Source organism: Protopterus annectens, chromosome 7.part0, assembly GCF_019279795.1.
Source record: "Protopterus annectens isolate FY-2018-M chromosome 7.part0, PAN1.0, whole genome shotgun sequence".
NCBI lineage: Eukaryota > Metazoa > Chordata > Ceratodontiformes > Protopteridae > Protopterus > Protopterus annectens.
The window spans coordinates 1,075,996,555-1,076,018,211 of record NC_056739.1 but is presented as its reverse complement, the minus strand read 5'-3'; the positions used below and the strand labels follow the sequence as shown (position 1 = coordinate 1,076,018,211).

The window sequence follows — 21,657 nt, the reverse complement described above, 5'->3', positions numbered from 1 at the left end:
TCAGCATTTTGAATTTTGGCACAATGAGAAAAGTGTTTAGAGCGGACAAGTCCAGTATAAGTCTCCATTGCTTTTCTTTTCTTGGAACAAGGAACAGTCTTGAGTAGAATCCCTGTCCTGTTCCTGAGGAGGAACCTTTTCTATTGCTTTGATTTGTAGCAGCTTTGAAACTTGTATGAGTGCCTCTGCCCTTTGATTCTGTGGCAGGTTTGGCATGCCTTGTCTTGTTGGTAAGGTATGGAAGTGGAACGTATAACCCTTGTCTATTATGTTCAAAATCCATCCGTCCTTTGTAAAAACGTGCCAATTTTCTGAAAATAAGGATAACTTTCCGCCTAAAGGTGTTTCTCTTTGAGCCTTGGTTGGCGGTGTCAAAGTTAAGTCATTGTGATTGTCCCTGTGGAGCAGTAGGAGTCCCTGCGCCACTTCTCTGGTTAGTTGGTTGCCATTGGCGGCCCCTGTAGGAGCCTCGGTATTGTCCTCTACCTCGAGCACGCCTGCTTTTTCCCCTTTGAAACTTGTCAGTGTCTGGAAAGGACCAGTTCTTCGAAGGCCAATTCCTGCTGAACCTTGGTGGCTGAACCTGGAGGAAATCTTTGACTGTCTGTACTGATTTAGCCTTTTCCTCAATTGATTTCAACACACCCTGTGCATTAGCACCAAATAGTTTGTCTTTTTCCAGAGGTGCATCTAGAAGCTTTGCTTTAACATGATCTGGCAATGACTGTTCTTTCAACCAAGCATGTCTACGTATGACGACCCTTGTCATAGCTGCCCTACATGAAACTTCCAATGCATCATAACCACACTGAAGAAAATGATTGCTAACCTGCTGAGTGCTATGAACCAAATCCTGCAAAGCCTTTCTATCTAAAGGCTCAGGAGAGGCTAACTTTTTCTGCAAATCATCCATCAGGAAATCCTGATACTGAAACATATGAAAAAGACAGTTTAGAGCCCTCATGGCAAGGGTGGAAGAGGTATAAACTTTTTTACCCAACCTCTCCAGGGACCTAGATTCCCTGTCTGCGGGCAAAGGATTCTTGGCCGAGGAAGTGGCCACTCCTTTGGGACCCTGAGAAATGGTTTCTAGATCAACAGAGTGGGCCTTAAAGAGATGTTTATGAGTTTCAGGAACCCTGTAATATCTGTATGGCTTGACAGGAGCAGGAGGGAGAGAATCAGGAGAAGTACTGGAGTCTTGAGTACACATCATCCAATACATCTAACACTGGGGGTATAGCTAAAGGCCTGTGCTGGGGTAACTTAAGGAAGGTCCGAAGCCTTTTCCTGGAGTCAGAGAAATCCTGGCCCTGCCACTGAAAATGCTCTCTCATGGAGTGGAGAATTTCCCCGAAAGAAATATCCTCAGGAGGAGAGGCAGAGGGAAAGGATTCATCTGCATCAGAATCTTCGTAGGCCGGGAAGGGTTCTTCCTGGGAATCTGAAAGGCCTGACTCACCAGAAGCTTCATCTGAGGAAAAGGTATCTGTCTGCTCAACCCTGGGCCTCTTGTCTGAAGGCGGCTGAGAACCTATGTCTGGATGAGCCTGAGAGCCCCTGATTAAAGAAATTAGATCTGCAGCTAAGGTCATGATCTGTTTATCCGAAGTGGAACCCTGTGAAAAAGATTTAGGAGGGTGAGACTTAGCCTGGCTGGCAGCCTTAGCACGTGTGTAGGCCTTGATAGACATAGGTACAGGAGGCCTAGCTGCCCCAAGTGCTGGAGTAACTTTGTCCACCGGTATGGTGTCAGGTAAATCTTGGGCTTCGGTTTCAGGAGGAAAATCAATAACCGGCACCGGGGTAGCCTCCGGGACCAAAGTGTGCGGTAAAGCGGTGTCGTCGGCCTGGAGTGGTTGAATTACCGCCTCTGAAGAGACCGATGCACTCGCGGTAGGCTTGGGTGTGGTGTCGGTGGAAGTTGCAGGCCACGGAGGTCGGTCCCGGTCCTTCCGTTTTTTGGAAACATGTGCTGTCGGAAGTTCCGACGGCATGATATAGGTGTAATTTTCCCCAAAAAAGTCTTCAGCAAATTCTGCCCGGCGCCTAAGTGTGCACTTATTGAAGCAAGCACAGGCAGCACAGGCCGAGACGTCGTGGTCTGGGCCGAGGCAGGGAAGGCAGTAAGAATGGAAGTCCTTATGAGGTATTTGTTTACCACAAGACAAACAATTATTAACTTTTTCAGTTTGGTCTGACATCGGATGAGGCAAGAAAAGGTTCCCCAATGGGGTACTTAGCTTTTTGATGACTTTGGTATCTGAAAACACAGGAGCTGGCCAACCGGCACTTGCGAACTGCTTCTGCTTCGGGCACCGCGCGGCAAGAAAGACTGAAGAAGATGGCGTCGGCTGATGCTTTATACCCCAGCCGCTCTGACGTCGGGGAGGAGGCGACATCAGCCGACGCCGGACCCGGACTTTGGAATCCGGCCGACCGAAGGGCTGCCTGAGGCAGGACAACCCATATGTCAGGACTGCAGTTGCATTCTTGAAGGACATCTGCTTCTGCTTCAGGCTCCACAGCAAGAAAGACTGATGTAATGGCATCGGCTGCCTTACTTTACACTACTGACAACCTGATGTCAGTTATCAAGCGACAGCAACAGATGCAGAAATACTGTCTCTGGCATTCGGGCCAGCCGAGGGCTACCCTGGCAGGGATAACCCAAATGTCATGACTGCAACAGTGAAACATGAAGAACATCTTTTGTGCGAGTTAGGGCTAGCATAGGTTTCCCAGTTGATGGGATAATTGAAATCCCCCATAACCAGTGTGTTTGGTAAAATTTGGATTGTCTTCAATTTTGTCAAGTAGGCTTCTTGGGCATCGTTAGCCATGGAGGGGGATCTATAACTGGCTATGACTTGAATGGGAGTCTTACGCACTGTAACCTGGACCTGGAGTAACTCCATGGAGTTGTCCATTCAAACTAGAGGGGAGGTAAATTTATCTCTAATATACTCTGAAACACAGCCTCCTTTGGTTTTCACATGTTCATTTTGTGGTCTAAAGGTGTGGAAGGCATTGTAGCCTTGCAATGCAAGGGTACTCTCTGAGGTCTTGAACCAGTTTTCTGTTATTGCACAGACATCTACATTTTCTAATGATAGAAGTGTTTCCAGGGATTACAGTTTTTGGTTTAAGTTCCTAGCATTTAGCAACATGACCCTTACTTTGTTCTGATTGTTTAATTTCATGTTGGTAATGTTTATGAGACCTTGCCTAAAAAAGGCACTATGGGGAGGCAAGAGCCTTTGCCAGCAGCTGAAAGCCTAGAGGTGCCAAGTGCAAACTGTCTCTAGCAATGTAACAAGGATTGTCGACCATGGCTTCCCAGGCAGACAGGAACTGGATCCCCTTTGAATGACACCAAAAACTGAGCCAATTATTGAAATCAATATTTTTTTGTTTATACTGTGTCATCATTCTAGGTGAGAGTAGTATGCTGCTCAAGGCTAAGGACATACCTGCCTGGGACACATACTCAAAGAGCTCAACCATGTCTCTCTTCATATAGTCCAGTAAGGTATGTCTCAGGTCATTCACATCAATATGAACTGTAACAGAGTCCTAATGGCACTTGTAACTGAGAGACCTGAGCGTATGCATGATATGACGAATCCTGGCACCGGACAGGCAGCTGACCATGACTTTCTCCTTGTCCAAACTGGTGAATGGGACATCTGTGTGTCTCACAATTGAGTTTCCAATGACAAGAAAATTTGTTTTTTGAGTGTTACACCTCACTGGCTTGGTGGGTGAGACACTGGTGTTGTTATGTGTCATGGGTGCTGTGGGGACTGTGTTAGTTGTAGCAGTCTTGTGTTTTGGAGGTCTCTGGTGTTTCAGTAAGTTTTTTGAGAGAACCTCCGCATATGTGGATTTATATGTTTGATGCGTACTATGTATATGAGTAGTGGTATATGTGTATGAGTAGTGGTACTATGAGCATACATATTGGTGGGTGACGACAACCTTCTCCATGTTACTGTTTTGAGTGAGAGAGACCATGGATTTTAGATATTTGGGGTAAATACATCTTTCGCACTCTGTACTGGAGTGTCTTATTAGTAGAGGGTTATCGGTGTGCACAAGGCAATTGCTACACTGCCTCAAAAGACCCAAGTCAACAAGTCTGGTGGGAGAAACACTACACTACCTATTCAGAATCAATCACAGAGGACCTCAGTGGATGAACATTTCTGCCTGGGTTTTAAGGAAAAGTTGTGAATTCAACTGCCTGGCTTTGGTGCACAACTGAGCGGCAGTGCTTGATGCACAAACAAGCAGAAACCTGCTCAAACGCATGGCCTAAACACCAGAAGGTAAGAACTTGAACTTTATAAAGATTTAAAAGGACCAATAAGGATGCTTATTCCAAGCCCTAAACTGGCCTCACTTTACCAGACAAGTCCCAATCAGGACAATTCTCTCACAAACGTGCAGAGAGGCCCCTTTCAATCCAACATGGCCTGGAAAACATGCTCAATATAAACAAACCAGTGCAAACAGTTCCAGAAGCAGCAAGCCTGTATCTGGATTAAGCTACAGCTACTAAGCTACCTTAGTTTCAGTGGGAAAGCACTAGAGAATGTTTAAAACAACAGAAAAATAGCAATGAGACACTAAAAAAAATTTAAAACAGCAGAAAAACAGCAAGGAGGCTCTAAAGAATGTTTTAAACAGATAACGGATCAGTTATTTAATCACTGCTTGGCAGGAAAAACAGAACAAGCAGAACAGATAGCTTAAAAACAGTAAAAAAATACCAGTAAATACTTAAACAGTGAAACTTATAAAAAAAGCTTTGTAAACAGTGAAAATAGCAATAAAATATGATTTAACAGGTACAGTAAAGTAGATAATTGTAATACAACAGTGTATTAGTACACTGTAAATAAACACAGTATAAATGTAGGTGCCAGACAATGCAAAAGTGCAGTAAATAGCATAAATAAGCAAAATAAAAGGCAACTTAAATTTTTTGGAAGCTCAGAAGCCTCTAGTGATCTGCTTAGAGTTGTGGCTGATAGCTCACCTCAGTTCAGCTCGGGACAAACAATGTACATACTGTCTATATATATATATATATATATATATATATATATATATATATATATATATATATATATATATATATATCTACATACATACACACACACACACACACACACACATATATGCACAAATGCACAAACCAGGTGGGCTTACACAGTTACCAAATAAATTAGAAAAAAAAACTTACAGTGCATTTCATAATCATATGCATGGCTAACAATTCTCCATTTTTGTAAAGTCTAGTAAAATTCTGATATCTGAACTTGTACATACAAAATAAAATGGAATTTTAGGTTAAATAAATCAACCTTGAAAATTGTGCTTTGTCTTGCCTCTTCCATGCAGGGTCCTGGGTTTGTTTTACTCTGCAAATTATTTTTTCATTCTGATACGATAGATAACACCAATGAAATAATGACAGCAGAAAAAAGCCAAATTGAGGGCTTGCTATGATGCCAATGAGTGTTGGAATGCATTTGTTAAATAAAATTTGTACTTACTGTGGGACACAGTGAACTAAAGGTGTGCTCAAAATTTGAATGTACCGTAAGTTTTATGATCTACAAAACACCTTGAGGATCTCCAGGTACACTCCTCAATCGTATTATTCAATTATTTTGCACATCATTTCATACATAATTCTTAAAATGTACTGTTTCAGCACAGTATGTCACTATCAGCAGTAATTCAGATGATGTTATTTATTCAAACAAACCATTGTGTGTTTTTATCCCCCAACTCCTGTTTTTCCTTCATGTTTATATAGAGCAACAAGGATTTCATGGAAAACTACAAATGATGATACATAGTCCCTATTTAGATTCAAGAGTTCATAATTTTCTTGTGTTTTTCAAAACATGGCATTTTGCATGTTTACCATATAAGCAGGATAGAATATACAAGCAGATAGTTGATAAAATATCCATATTTGGGAGCGATTCTGACTTTGGTAGAAAGCAGAGAAAATCAACAATCTTTCCATAAAGTCTAATCTTAAAACACAGCAGCTAAATTTAATGGCTATTGCGTTTCTACCTAATAATTAAAGAGGGACGTCCAATTAAAACCTTGTTCTCCCTGCATCATGTCACAGCTAGGAATAGGAAGTATGCAAACAAAACAAAAAGATATAACAGATTAACTGATAAGAGCTGTAGAACCTCACTATTGTTTCCACTTGTAGTGGCAAAGCTGCTAAACTATTAAAGTTATGTAAAAAAACAACTACCACAGAGCAGTGGTTACCCTTATAAGACCCACAGCACTCCTTTGTTGAAGTTTTAAACAAAACAACAGCTTCAGGGTTATCTTTGTAACTTTTTAAAATTAATTCTTGAAGCTACAACCAGTTTGTTGACATCCCCTCCTGTACTGAAAAGTCTGTTGACATGGCATATGACATTGATCCTATAAGGTCACACTCCATTCGCTTCACTGAGGTTTACTGATAAAAGTATTTATCAACTTTATTTACAAGATATATTAATCAAGTGTTAAATTTGATCAACATGCAGTCTATATAAAACATTAAACAGCATGCTTTAGTAAAGCTCCATTGATTTGATTACAGTCTATCTCATGATCACTGCAATACAGATATACACATTCATCAATATTCTTCTAGGGAGGGGGCAGTGCTGGTAAACCTCTAGCAGGCTACAGCTTCAGGAATTAATTATGTTCAAGTTAGAAAGATCATTTTGAAACTGCCACGTGGTTTTAAAGTTGTAAATGGCAGTGCTGTGTAGTGAATGTCCTCCAAAAAAAATGACAAATTCCCTTTAAGGTACATTCATTTTCCCAAGCTTCCATTAATTACACGAACAGAGACAGCAGTGTGAAAACTGCAAGAGTGAAAAAGTGGAAAACGTCAAACAGTGAAGGCAGGAAATAAGTAGGCGGGATTAGAATGAGGAGGAAGCCAGAAAGACTGACCAAACACACAGGGAAGAGAAGGGACACCCGACATATCTCTCAACTGCCCAGCTTTTCGCAGCATGTCCAGATTTGTGGCTGATATTTTTGGTCAATTCCTCATAAAATCTGTGGTTTTCTGGCAAGTCAGTGGAATAATAATCTGAGGATTGACGTGACTAAATAATGAGATGTGTTAAGAGTTTCAGACCTCACATCCTTCAGAAAATGCATGTTAAAACAAACCCTGTTACCCTAGCAACTTTCTAAGTTTATAAGAGCAATATTTAAAATTTGTCCCTATTTGTGGACCTTTGTCCCCCCATTTTGTTGGGCTTTGTCCAGATTTTTTGCACTAAGATATCGAGGGGTATGACACCTGAGGTTCAATAGACAATGATTCAGGATTACCTCTGCAACTTTTAAAAGTTACAGTGACATAGATAAACCCGGAAAAGCCCATGCACCTTCTGTATGGGTGGTCTTTCTACCCTACACACCCAGTCTCAGTTGCATATAATCTGAATAAAAATAAAAATACACTGTAAGGGCCCACACCACTTAAAATCAACATGACAAAGACAGAAATACTGCTGAGCAATAACAACTAATTAGCTACAATACAAACCACAGTTACACAATGAATAAAGCCGTATAAAAGACTAAGCAGAATGAAATGCTAAAACATGACTAAACTTTATCATTTCAAATATTTGTAAAATCACAGCTTAATCATATACACCCATATGTATGCACACACATATGCTCATATATGCTTATCACGTCTAATAATTACTTATACACTGAACAAAAACATACCATATCCCACCATCCCCTGTTTAAGGACATCACATTAAGTATCAGCCTGTTAAGGTTTAAATGATTATGTAGAAAGCTCTAGTGATGATACCGCTAAAAACACAAGATCTCAGTGTGCAAGTTGTTAATTTATCACTTGCAATAAGAGATGAATTCACTGCCCAAAAAGGCCAATTTTACAAAACATTTAACCAAAACATTCTTGAAGAAAAGGAAATAGTTACAAAACTAAATATTCAGCTACGTCTTTTCCATGCACTACAAAAAAGGCAAGTAAACATTAGCAAGAAATGGTTTCAATCAATTCAGGACCCACCACCCCACCCTGGTCCATTTACTTACTTCCTCAGGACAGCAATCTCATTCTCGATGCTATTTTCTTTCCCTTCTAGTGCCTTTTTTGGAATGCACTTTATAGCTACCAATTTCTCTGTCCACTTTTCTTCAGCCAGGACTACTTCAGAGAAGGCACCCCTAAAAGGGAAAAAACAAATATCCATTGATTAGAAGCAAGATTTTCTCATACCATAGAAAACTGTATAATTCCAGACCAGGAGACACTCCCTGAAATTTCAGTCATTATATTAGTAAATAGTAGTAAACACTGAGAAACTGAAACAGCACTATGAACAAAACATATTTCCACAAAGAGGACTACCCATTAAACTGAAAAGTATTTGACTGAAATGAGTCATCAAAGGCCATCATAACAACTTACAAACACTAAAATGGTTTGCAGGAGTCTATCCATAGGCTGTAAACTAACATAACACATTCTGAGATGCCATAACACCGGAGTTGGTTATATTAATTAAAAGGGATGTGTCATCACTGTGGTGCCATAGAGAGGTAAAGCATTGATTGCAGCCCAAGTGACTTGAGCTGAATTAGAATCACAGTAAACTGACAGAGTGACAGTGAAGGTAAGTGTGCATATCCTGGGAGGTAGGAAAATTATGGAACATCACCAGATGGGCTCTAGTGAAGGCTGGAGTCCTAAGGATATGATGCCAGGCTGGAACCTGGAGGAAAGCAAGTACAATGGGTCCACCCCATGGCCAGGGTTGGGACTTAGCTTAACCAGGGAGGAGTGGAAAGAAAGGCCAAAGAAAAATCCAACACTTACAGATGGATAAAGGTTGCCACTTGTCTATGGAGAATCTGACTAAGGAGTACCTACCTTAGTGCAGGAACTCTCCCCTTGGGGAAGACCTTTCAAGTGAAGGAAACACTGGGATACACCAGGAAGAGACTTGTGGTGGAAACAATATGGTTGGCAGAAGTGGCCAATGATGTCCCACTATGTGCCTCACAAAAATGGATTTAAAGGAAAAGCCTCCATGAGGTATCAAGGAAGGGGGCTTTCCACAAAGAAGTCAGCAATTCTGATATAACGATTTTCAGTAACTGACACTTAGTAAACTAGCATTTGATTCACTGTGTCAAAATCATCCAAAAAACTGTCAATAGTAATTTGTGCTGCATTTATTAACGTATGTTTTACTATTATGCGTATTGATCATAAAAAGTAACACAACATACGTACCACACAATATCACATATGCTGGCAGCCAACACTGTGGTGTGGAGGAATAAAGCCCCAAATAAGACTCAGGGATCCAGGTTCGATCAGTGGCATGAGCACATCTAAGGTGCTGGCAAAGTGAGGATGGGTCCGTCGGTTTTGTAGGGAGAGTGTTTATTTAGGCACTTCTAGTGGTTGATTCCTAGCAGGGTTTGGGGATGCAGATGAGGCATTATCATTTGGGGGAGCAACATGTGCATACATGCACACACACACACACACACACACACACACACACACACACACACACACACACACACACACACACACACACATACACAACCATGTCATCACATTCATGTCCCTACTTACTCACAAACATATACTCAGACACTCACCTACATGGATGGCACCACAATAGTTTCCTGTAGGCATAGTAAGAGCCATGAATCGATCCATATGTGTAAAGGGGTGTACAATGTCTTTTGACACATACACATTTACTTCCTAGTAAAAAAAATAACTCTACAAAATCAGTCAGAGCTGCCATATGTCTGGGGGAAACCACATGGTTAGTTAGCATTAGCTGCTTCACCAGACTGCTGCTTTTGAATATGGTTTCACCAGAAAGACCACTCTGTGTGCTACGGCCACTGCCAGCATAAAGTCCTGGTAACAGAGAAGTGTCTGATTCACTCAGGCTTAACACGATGAGGAAACCTTCAGAGGTAAGACTTCAGCATGGTAAACCTTTCTAAATCCCCCAAATTCAAAAACAACAATTATTAATCAAACCTAATTAAAAATGAGGAAACCTATACATGAATCGCAACAGCCCCATAGCAAAACTAAATTCTAAGTTAAGCACAACACAGACATCCAGTCCTAAAACTATTAGTAGTACAGTAACTCAAAGTACATAATATAACTAAACAATATATAAAGCAAACTTAAAAAAAAATATTTACCTAATTCCCATAAAAGGTGAGAGAAAATCATTGCCATGATTGAATAAAGGTCTAGAAAAACACACCTCCACTCTAGGAAGAAGTGTCCTGCTTAAAGATGTAGAAAAGGAAACACTACAAAGAACTGGAATAAAAAAATAAAATCCTCTGCAAAAATCCCCAAAACATATGGAAAGAAATATCCAACCAAACTATATTATATTATCACAAATCTGTAAAGAAAAAGAGCCAAAGTAACATAGTAAACATTTAAAAACAAACACTTTCACTTTTAAAGAAAAAAAAGGTCACAGCATAAAGTTTATATTGTCATTTATCCCACACAAACACATGATGTACATGCCAAAATTCAGTAAGCATTAATAAAATTAAAGACTTACCTAAATTAGAAAAAATAAAAAAGCACACAGACTATGATCTACATATATTTTCCTCACTGCAGAGTATATTTTCTATCCTTACTAGAAAATAATTGTTATACTACCATGTATAAATAAAGCACGACTTCGCTTGCTTGTGCATGCATTTGTGTGTATACCATCATTGGCTCAACAGATCATGCTCACCTTTGTTGCTGGTGTGTATGTGTGTGTGTGCATGCCTGAGTGCAGCTACGAAGGTAAGAAACCTGTGGGGTTTCATCATCATACAAGCAACTGGAATTCACTTTGCTACTATTAACACTGCACAACAGCATAAGTGAGGTGCTGCAGTATGAGGTTCTGTTCTTTGGATAGGGCTTTAAACTGAGGTTCCAGCTATACAAAATGGAGATATGGATGGCAGTGAAATAAGTCAAATTGGATCAGTAAAAACTGGTAAAAAACGACAAAGGCTCCTCAGTAGTTCACTCGAAATAAATTTATTCACAATACACCGAAAAAACAGTAAACGTAAATAACAGAAAATAACTGTTAACAGTTATTTTCAGTAAGTTACGTTTACTGTTTTTTCGGTGTATTGTGAATAAATTTATTTCGAGTGAACTACTGAGGAGCCTTTGTCGTGTTTTACCAAATTGGATCAGTGCTCCACTCTTGTTAATACATTAAAAATAAATAAATAAATAAAATCAGTCAGGTGGATGTAAAATATTTCACTGTACTTACAGTGCAAGTGGTTTTCCTAAATATTCCATTCAACTATATGAAACACAGCCAGTGATTCAGTATACCATAATCAAATTTAACAAAGTACATTAAAAGAAAAACTATAACATAGTAAAACAACATTATGTATATCAGGGATCATCTCATGCCATCCATCTTTTTTAACTGCTTTGCCGCTCATTTTTTATAACTAGGGTTACCACCTGTCTCTGTTTGCAAAGAACAGTCCCACTTTGGGCAGTTGTATCCTGAGAAAAAAACCTAAAAAAATGGCATATGTCCTGAGATTTTAAGACAAAATATATTTCTTAAGTTTTCTTTAATAGTTGCATAAAACAGTTATTTTGTATCTGAAACACATAAATATTATATAAAATAGCATAAGCAACTCAAACGCTTCAAAATAAGCTTTTATTTTGGCAAAAAAATGAAGTTCTGTCTTTTGCACTGGCCGTGGGTATGTTTTGTCCTGCAAAATCTCACATTTCTACAAAAAATGTCCCACTTTGGGCATCCAAAAAGGTGGCAACCCTATTTTTCACAATACGTGGGCTTGTAGACATCACCCCAATCACTTTGAAAAAACACAATGATTTTCTACTTGTCTGCTATCTGAAAGGCTTTCCTAGATCCCATATTACTCATGTTCACCATTTAATGTCATTAAATCAGGGCTTTGCACTTTCTCATCACAAAAACTAAAAAAAAAAAAAACATAAAAATTAACCTATTATATTTCAAGAGCTTTTTTTATCTGTTACATTTTCAACCCATTCTTTCTTCCAAAACAAAATCATTTTCTGCTATGAATATCTCAAACTTTTGTTTTGTGTAATGATGTTGCAATTTCCCCTATGCTTCTTTAACATTAACCCATGCAATTAATCTAGCTGGTGTTTAATACATCTAAGTTAATAAAATTACTGAAAAACAGCAGGTTGTAATTTTTTTCAAAGACTTCGTCCACTCCCTTAGTATAATATTCAAACTGAACCTAATTTCTAGCATCTTAATCTGTCATTCAGTATAATCTTCTTTCAGCTTGGATCACCTGTCCACTCATGACTGGCAATAGAGTTTTACGGTGTTGAGTTACCAGCCCGGTGCCCAACCTTCCATGGAAGGCACACACACGCAAGTACTCATGCCTAGGGCCAATTTAGAGCGTCCAATCCACCTACAGCATGTCTTTGGGATGTGGGAGGAAACTGGAGCACCTGGAGTAAACCCACACGACCACAGGTAGGACATGCAGACTCCCACTACAGCTAAGGATCGAACCAGAGAACCTCTTGCTTTGAGGCGACAACGCTAACCGCTGCATCACCGTGGACACCCTTAATCTGTCATTCAGTAAAATATTTATTACCTATTATTTCCCCATTCAAGTTTTTTTTCCTTAGTAAAAATCATTTCTACTTCTGAAAAAACCCTGCTAACAACCTTTGTCATGTACTTTACACATTTCTTCCTTTACAACCAGTAATAAATAATAAGCATAAAGCATGATCAAAGGGCAGACTATATTCCCATCCATAATCCATTGTCACATTGTAGCCATTCCTTTAACCATAACTATCAATGCATTTATCACTTAATTAAATAAGGGTTTAAAAAACACCCTCATAGACCCAGTCATCTACCTATTAGACAAGTATGGTGGTGAAGGCAGAACCACTTGGGCTACTATCTCTCCATGCCATATGGCTCATGGAGAATAGGATGTATTTATGGGTACAATACTTCCTCCCCTGGGGACCTAGCAACATTCTTTAGGAGTTTTTAGGAGGGCAGTGGGATAGTTGAACCCCAGTCATCTACTACTGCATGTGATTCCAATATTACTCTGGACTCAGTGAGGGACCAAAATGTTCAAACAAAAGGCACCTCCACTTGTAATAAGCTCTTCATGTTGTCATGGGCCATTCAGATTTGCAGGGTGTATGCAGGACCCTTCATCTTCAGTTGGACATTTAAGACCTTCAACGCTATCTTCCAGAATGCTAGACTATTGGCTGGATTTTAATTAATGTGGTAGAGGGCACAGATATTATCTCAACCCCGATAACAAACCATGCAGTTGTCATATTCACTCAATTCTGATGACCTAGACAGCATGGACAAAGCCAGACATATTGTTATGAAGTGTGAGAAGGTTATAACCTTTATAGAGCAAGTGATAAGGAACTTTAGCGAGGTAAATCACTGGGAAATTTTCCTAATAGCCCCTGCTGGGAGTCAATCCCTTGAGGTTGGAATTGTAGAGTCTGTATACTGGGGGTCAGGTTTTATATCTACAAGATACAGATTATCAAGTCCTGCCCTTGTACTCTACTAAACAAATCTATGGGGAATGGAAGAAATCAAAGTGCAAAGATGCAAATCAAATAAAGAACTACAGGATGTTACATAAAAAAAACTGGACTGGTGTCACAACAAAAGACAGGATTACATCTAGAAAAGGTTGTGACTTCCCCACTCTGGGCCAGTAATCAAAGAACCTGAATCCCACTGACACTGGAGAGGGACGTTCACTTGGAATACAAATGGATACACCCAGTATTTCCAAATGCAGACTCTCTGCATCAAGCACAATTTCCCCTTAAGAGCACAAAGGGTGCACACTCAGCCCGGGGTCTGGGTGTCTCTATCTGTCTCCCTCCAGGTCCCCAATAAGACTCCCTACTGGCACAGCTGTAGGGTTAGGTTCTCAGCTGAGTGTCCAAGGAAAGTCCTCCAGCACCCTCTCTGTAAAACCAGTGCTTCATGTCCCTGCCCCACTTAACTGTCACACACACTCTTTGAGATTTAATTTTCACACACACACACACACACACACACACACACACACACACACACACACACACACACACACACACACACACACACCAGGGGAAGGCTGGCACGGATTACCCACTCTGCCAACTTTCCCAGACTATAGGTTAGATTCACTGCCACCAGTCAGTTACTATAAGGCTTTTAAAAGGGTATCCAATTACACTAAGTGAAATTAATATTAATCCAAATGGTAATTTTGACCAAACAGCCAGGCTTTCAGTAGTGGTCACAGTTATCACCAAATAAATATATGCAAATACTCTCAAAACTTAAATATTTTTCTAAAAGGACCAGCCACAATCACAGGAAATATTAAAAATAACAAAGCTGGAAAGATTCACACAGTTACAGAAAAACAATACTTACAACTATTCTCACTACATTTTCTTAACTGATTTAGAGAATTACTATCCCTGGTGACTTACTAGTGCAAAGCAAGATGAAGTGGGTGAGTGGTCCTTGTTGTCAGATCCAAGACAGGATAAAGAATACTGAGAGCAATCTCCTATTAATATGTAAACATTATGTCTGGCTTACAAAATGACATCACACACATCTGGTCATCTAACTCTGTTTCCTGCACTATCCCCCATCACTAGAAGCTGTGAGGATTTTAGCACTTATGTGTTACCATACACACAGACAGAGCTTTGCTCAGATCTGCTGCAGCTGCTGGAAGTCATAAAACAATTTCAATCCTCTACCCTTCCAGAGTAGTAATTATCTCCCTCCTAGAGACAATAAAGAAGGCTTCCTAATACTTGGTTTGCCAGACATTTTGTCTCTGGCTGCAACCAGAACTGTAAGATACAATCTTTAAGGCCTAATTTAATTTCAACTATTTCTCAAAGTTTGCTGCAGCAGGATTGTGACTAACCTCTTCTTTTCCAGTATCCTCTGTTAAAACTGATACATTTAATTCAGTGACAACATTACATGCACATTTCTTTTCTTTCCAGCAGGGAACACTCTTAATACATTTTAACACAGGCAACTCTGCAAATACATTTTTAAATACAAGCATCTGTACTAATCAATTTGATACACAAATGGCACATAATTCTTTACAAAACTCCAGCTAGCTTATGCTGGCATATGTTACACATCCACTGCCCTACTTCTCTTGGCATGGCTGCAAAACCTCCTATTGTTACACAGGTAACCACTAGGTATTGGACCCAGGGGATTTACCAAGTAAGCTGCTAGATCTTAAGCAGTGCAGGACACATAGCATTACACCTGACATTCACTTGGTGGGAAGATCTCTAATGTCAGTACGGGGTCATTAATAAGTGGTTGCACAATATTACTAGGCCCTGTATTCAGAGACTGACAGTTAAACAGGGTACTTAGAATGTGGTTGTGGATGTCTTTTTATACAGATATGTCCTGCTTAGTCTCACACAGGAGTAGCAGCACAGACTAAGTGGCCTTCTGACTAAAACTGAGGCATGTAATGTATTAATGAATACATCAAAAAGCAAAGCTCCTGGCCCAGATGGGTTCAGCACTGAGATGTAGCACTTTTGGCTCAACATTTTTGACCCTTTGCAAGCACTGTATACTGCTTTTCAAGGGAATAGGTGCATTAGAACATATCCTTCTTGGTATCCAGTATCACTGTATTGTCAAAGCTAGCAAAAACCCTACAAATGTATGCAGTTACCATTCTATTTTCCTTATTAACATCAGTTTCAAGACATACATCATAATCTTGTCACATAGAGAGTTAACAGCCTGTTGCCTGCATTAATACTTCATTTGAAAAGATTTATTAAAGGAATTTTCAGGGCAGATCATTCCTTGAAGAGTTATATGCAAGGTCTACAAAGTGTCCCAGATCCTGTATCAGTCAATAAGGCTATTTTTTGCTAAAGTGCTTGACTTGATAAAATGGAGCTACATTTATAAAAGAGAAGTGTATGGCTCAAGTTCTTATTAATGACATTCCTTCTCTCCCCTTTAGGTTTCAAAAGGGCACTAGGCATGGTTGGTCGTTATCCTCTATGCAGTAGTGCCATTAATTCGGATGCTGAATTCCTCACACAGCATGTATGGATGGCAGATGCATGGGATAGTCACTAAGGACATATTTTTTGCTGATGATTGTAGGGTTCTTTCACAACACTCTGTGAAGGATGCCAGTCAGGAAATGGAGTTACTATCCCAGTGTGCTAGTCTTTACTCTCACTGCCCATAAAACAAAGATATTTCCAGTCAGTCCAACTGCTTATAATCTACTGTTTTCAGGAGGGAGTATCACAACTGACTGCACTAACAGCACACTTAAGTGGTTGAGAATTTTGCTGCATTCAAATCCCATAAGGATGGCAGATTAAAAAAAAAAACATAAGACAGATTTGAATAAAGGATGTGTATGGGTTGATAGCATGCATAGGATCAGCCTATCAATAATGAGGAAGATATCAGCTCTAAAAATATTTATTGCCATTTGATTCACTGGGAATGGGATTCCACATCCAGCTAAAGCACATCCACAGTGGAGGGTGAGGCATGGGCTGCAGACTCTTACCCACTACCTTCCCCCAGCAAGGATGGAGAGCAGGCCATCATATATGAAAACAACTCAAGTAAGGTAATGAAGGATTAGTCACATATTTTCAAAAAGAACCATGAATGACTGATTTATAATCCTACAGTATTTGGTATAAACATTTGTTTAATGATGATGATGAAAATAATAATAATAATAAAAATAGTTTTATTATTATTATTACTACTACTATAACAGACTGACTGTAAATATGATGGCATACTCTCCTTCCTTGATGGAGGGAGGTGGTGAAATTTGGCTCTGATCATCAGATTTCCATTGTTTCATAAGCTCTCATTAAAGCCCAACTATGTCACTATGATTCTTTATATTTTCTTTAAACTGAATATGATAATTCCTAATTAAATGCTAAGAATCACAGCTGCTGCCAATTCTTTAAGCATGTACTGTGAGGCTATAGAATATCTTAATTGCATCATGCATCATAGTAGTTTTCTCTCAGACTCATTCTCTTTTAGGTAATCAGGGTCAGTAGCTGGTCCTGAAGATTAGCAGATGCATAAGCTAGCTAAAATGCATTCGTGTGTTTCAGGAAGTTGTATATCTATGCTCCAAAAGTACCTTATTTGATCACAGCTCACAGATGTCAATTGTAGGTTAACCATGTCACTACATTTGATGAAAATCTTCTGTAATAGGAGGGTAATTTCCTTGGGTGAACAATGTAGTCCCTTAGCAGTGACTATAATAACTTCTGAATAAGAAAATAAAGATGGGACGATTTGGAAGGTAGAAGGCATCTCCCCATCATCCAAGGACAATATTTAACAGATTCCTTAACATTCCATCGTCACATGCTCTTTGATTCTACAAAGTAAAGAACACATAAACTCACAAAAACTCAGTAACTTTATAGTACTAGTAGGTGAGTAAATAAGGCAGCTATGAAGGACAGCAGATAGTAAAAGAGCTGTCAATTTCCAAACACTCAGGAGCCTTTTGACTTCCATGACAGGGAAAGAAGGAACACTTAAAAAACTCTTGGTATGTGGGCTTTTCCTGAGCCAAACATCTTACACCTTGATAACAGCACAATGTAAGAGCCAAGAAGAGAAACTCATAAATAATCTATCAATTGATTTCATGCAGACCTGGCATTGCACCCTAAGGAAGCTGAAGGAAATGCCAAGGGATGGAGGAAGAATCTAACTCATGCTTTATTTATATGAGGCAGCATGGGGATCAATTTTTAGGGAGGAAAATATACTCAGCAATGAGGGGAAGTTGTGCTTGTGGTGTGGCTATCTTTCAAACTAAACATAAACATAATAAATGATGCTTGGTTTGGAGAATCACATTCTGATATCCTGTCCCAGATCCACGAAGCACAATAAACATGGGAAAGTGACCTTGAGAAAACAGTATAAAATAATTCAGGATGAAAGAGATTTTCAATTACAGCAATATTATGAATTAGGATAGAAATAAAACAGGCACGCACAACAGCATAAAAAGCAGGCATTCAGAATTTGTTTACTTAACAGACTGTACAGGAAGTAGAAACACATTCCTGTTCGGTTACTGTGCATTGGTTAATGTGTTCAGTGTAGTGATCAACAGAATATATTTTAGAAAAATGCAACAAAACAAGTAAGAAAGCATTTCCAAAATATACATCATTATAATGTCACTCATAACCCATTCCAATGTCAGGACTTTAAATCAACAATAACACACTATCTCTTCAAACTAAAATATAACTGCAAAGCTTTTGCATTTGAGAAGAAACTGAACAAGTTAGTTTTTAACCTAATAAAGCAAATGCTAAGCCAACAGTAGCCAATGTATTTAAAAGGACATATGTTTATGAGATGGATATAGTGACTCTTGTTTTCCTCTAAGTGAGAGGACAGCTTCTATGGTAACCAAAAATAGTATTTGCAGCTGGATTTTCTCATGTTTCTTGAGTATATTTGGAAACAGAATGATTTGTAAATGTAAAATGAAATATAAGAAAAAAATGGGGAATTTAGAGGTCTGCTAGCAATGGCTTTTATAGATTACTGAGGTCAGAAATAGTAACGCTGAGCAAAACAGCCAAGTGGAATGCCCTTGTGACGAACATAGAAGCCTTCTGCATAGCTACTCACAATTCATCTTAGTTTCTAGAAAAATATGGTAGCTCTGGAATACTCAGTCCTGAGAAAGCTTTCTGTGTATAAAAGGCATCATTCACCAAATGATGAAGAGGGACTTCTACAGTATCCAACACATTAAAAGACTAACAGAATGTGAGTAGCTAAAACTCAATGAACAGTCTAATGGGATTCCACATACCTGGATTAGAAACATTTTGTAGACAAGATACAATAAACAGAAAGAAAAAAAAAACACATTTTACTTAAAATCAAGACAAGGCAAGATATTGTTTCTGTTTCCTGAACAGGTCATGAGTGAAAAGAGTTCTCAGAACTAGCCTTCCTATCTTATTAACAAATAAAGTAATGAATAAATAAACAGATAGATAGACAGATAGATAGATAAATAGATAGACAGACAGATAGATAGATAGATAGACAGACAGATAGATAGATAGATAGATAGATAGATAGATAGATAGATAGATAGATAGATAGATAGACAGATAGACAGATAGATAGATAGATAGATAGATAGATAGATAGATAGATAGATAGATAGATAAGGAAACTAGAACCGGTAAGAAGCACATTAAAAACACAATGTCCATATTTGTGTAATGTTCCAAACTTGCCAGTGTGCCAAAACAACCAATCCTTTTGTGACATACATGATCATGGTTACTGGAGTGACTGGTGGGAAGGCAAAGTTCACCAGCTGGTGGAAACTTTCTCCTATGGTGAGACAGCATGGTTTCACTATGTTGCTCAAATGACCTCTGGAAGAAGGCAGGAAGAGAATGTAGAGGGTTATGATCCAATCTCTGATCTTAAACCATGTTATTAAGTGTTCAAGACATGGATACCAAGAAATTAACCTTAAGAGTGAAGCTGAAGAGATGAATCTTGGCATCCATATTGATAACACATAATAATGGGTTATGATCAGTGATACCCCATCATAACTCTTTGTAGTTCATGGAGTTTCATCCAGTTTATGTACTATCTGTTACAAAAAAAAATAAAAAACCTGAAGCATTTTAGTGGCTTTGAAAGTGAGTAAAGCATTTATCCAGTGCTGTATCATAGACAGCAAGTAAAGGAAAAAGACATCAGGAAGTTTTTAAATACTGTCTTAATTTAAATAAGTTACTTACAGACTAACTTCTGTAAACTTCAGTGGACATAGTAGGGTAGATGTTCAGGGACTAAAGAAATATCCCTGTCCCTTATACCTGAATGTCACAGCACTTAGAGGGTGTATAACATTTGTTACATAGCTTTCACTGTGTTGTTATGGTCAGGTCTCACGCTACAGTAGTAAATCACTTGATTTAGTATTTTAAAACATTGCTGTATGAATACTGCTTGCTACTGGTAGAGCTACATGCAATTTCCATCATATTAACATTTTACTCTTGTTTGTAAAACTGTTTTAATATTATCCCTTAGCCAAAAAAAAAAACATTTGTTTTGCCTTATCCCTTCCAAATAAACTTGAGTTTCATAAGAAGACAAAACTGGCTTTATGTCTGAGTTATACTACACACGGAATACTGCAGTATAAATAAATACAGATATAAATATATATATGTATATATATATATATATATATATATATATATGTATGTATATATGTATGTATATATATATATATATATATATATATATATAAATATATATATATGGGTCTACTTCAAAAAAATCGAAATACCACATTATTGAATTATATTTCATTGAGACGAGTTTACTGAAAGTGCACATAATCAAACTTACACAACTGAGAACCACGGAACATCAAATACAGGTTACTGACGTGTAGCCAGTAGCAGCAATGATAATGTACCTGTAAATGTGCTCTTTTCTTTGCGGTAGTGCAATCTATGGGGGGAGCAGGGGGGCTTGTCCCTATGCAAATACAGAGAAATATAGCTTTTATTTTATTTTGAGTATGTGTTGGAGTGCTGTTCCTTTAAGGTGGTGGAGAATTACGGGTAAAGGCAATAGTGGATGTTGAACTTGCGGTATACGTGACTTATTTCTTACTGTTGTTAGCCATAGAGTTTAGGTTGCTGTTTTGTGGTACTATTAGTGTTGAGTTGGTTAGGGATATCCAGGGAGTTGGTTTCAATGTTCCGTGGTTCGATGTTGTGTAATTTTGATTATGTGCACTTTCGGCACACTCATCTCGATGAAATATACTTCAATGATGTGGTACTTTGATTTTTTGAAGTAGACCTATTTAAATATATATATATATATATATATATATATATATAAATATATATATATATATATATATATAAATATACACACACACACACATATACATATATATATATATATATATATATATATATATATAGACACACACACACACACACACACACACACACATATACAAATATATATAGATAGAGACATTGTGAATCCTGAACCAACTTAGTGAACTTAAATGACTGATGGGTTTAGGTATGAAGACAGGCACACTGTTGCTGAAATCCCCATCTGAGTATTAAACTATCAGCTGTTTGATGTGAGTGGCAGCTTAAGTTAAACTTAAATGGTCTGCTTACTCCTTTGGTGGAAAGTGTGATGATTGTGTGTGATTCTCTTAAAATGTAAAAAGAAAGTTTTTTTCAATTAGGTTGACACTCAGTCAGATGCATTAAAGGGATCGGGGATTCACTTATTGTACCCAAATGAAACCTCAGTAAGGCATTCAAGATGGTTATGGTCCTTGTTATTGCAGTGTTATAAAAGATCC

The 21,657-nt window shown here is 38.5% G+C and overlaps 1 protein-coding gene across 1 annotated transcript in view; it reads right to left on the bottom strand.

The window, feature by feature from the left end:
- Positions 1-21,657, bottom strand: part of LOC122806875 (calcium/calmodulin-dependent protein kinase type 1-like) — a 1,135,755-nt gene that overhangs the window by 442,751 nt on the left and 671,347 nt on the right. The window contains exon 3 of the mRNA XM_044077647.1: positions 8,140-8,271. Coding sequence (XP_043933582.1) covers positions 8,140-8,271 — 132 coding nt within the window. The remainder of the gene's footprint in view (positions 1-8,139; positions 8,272-21,657) is intronic.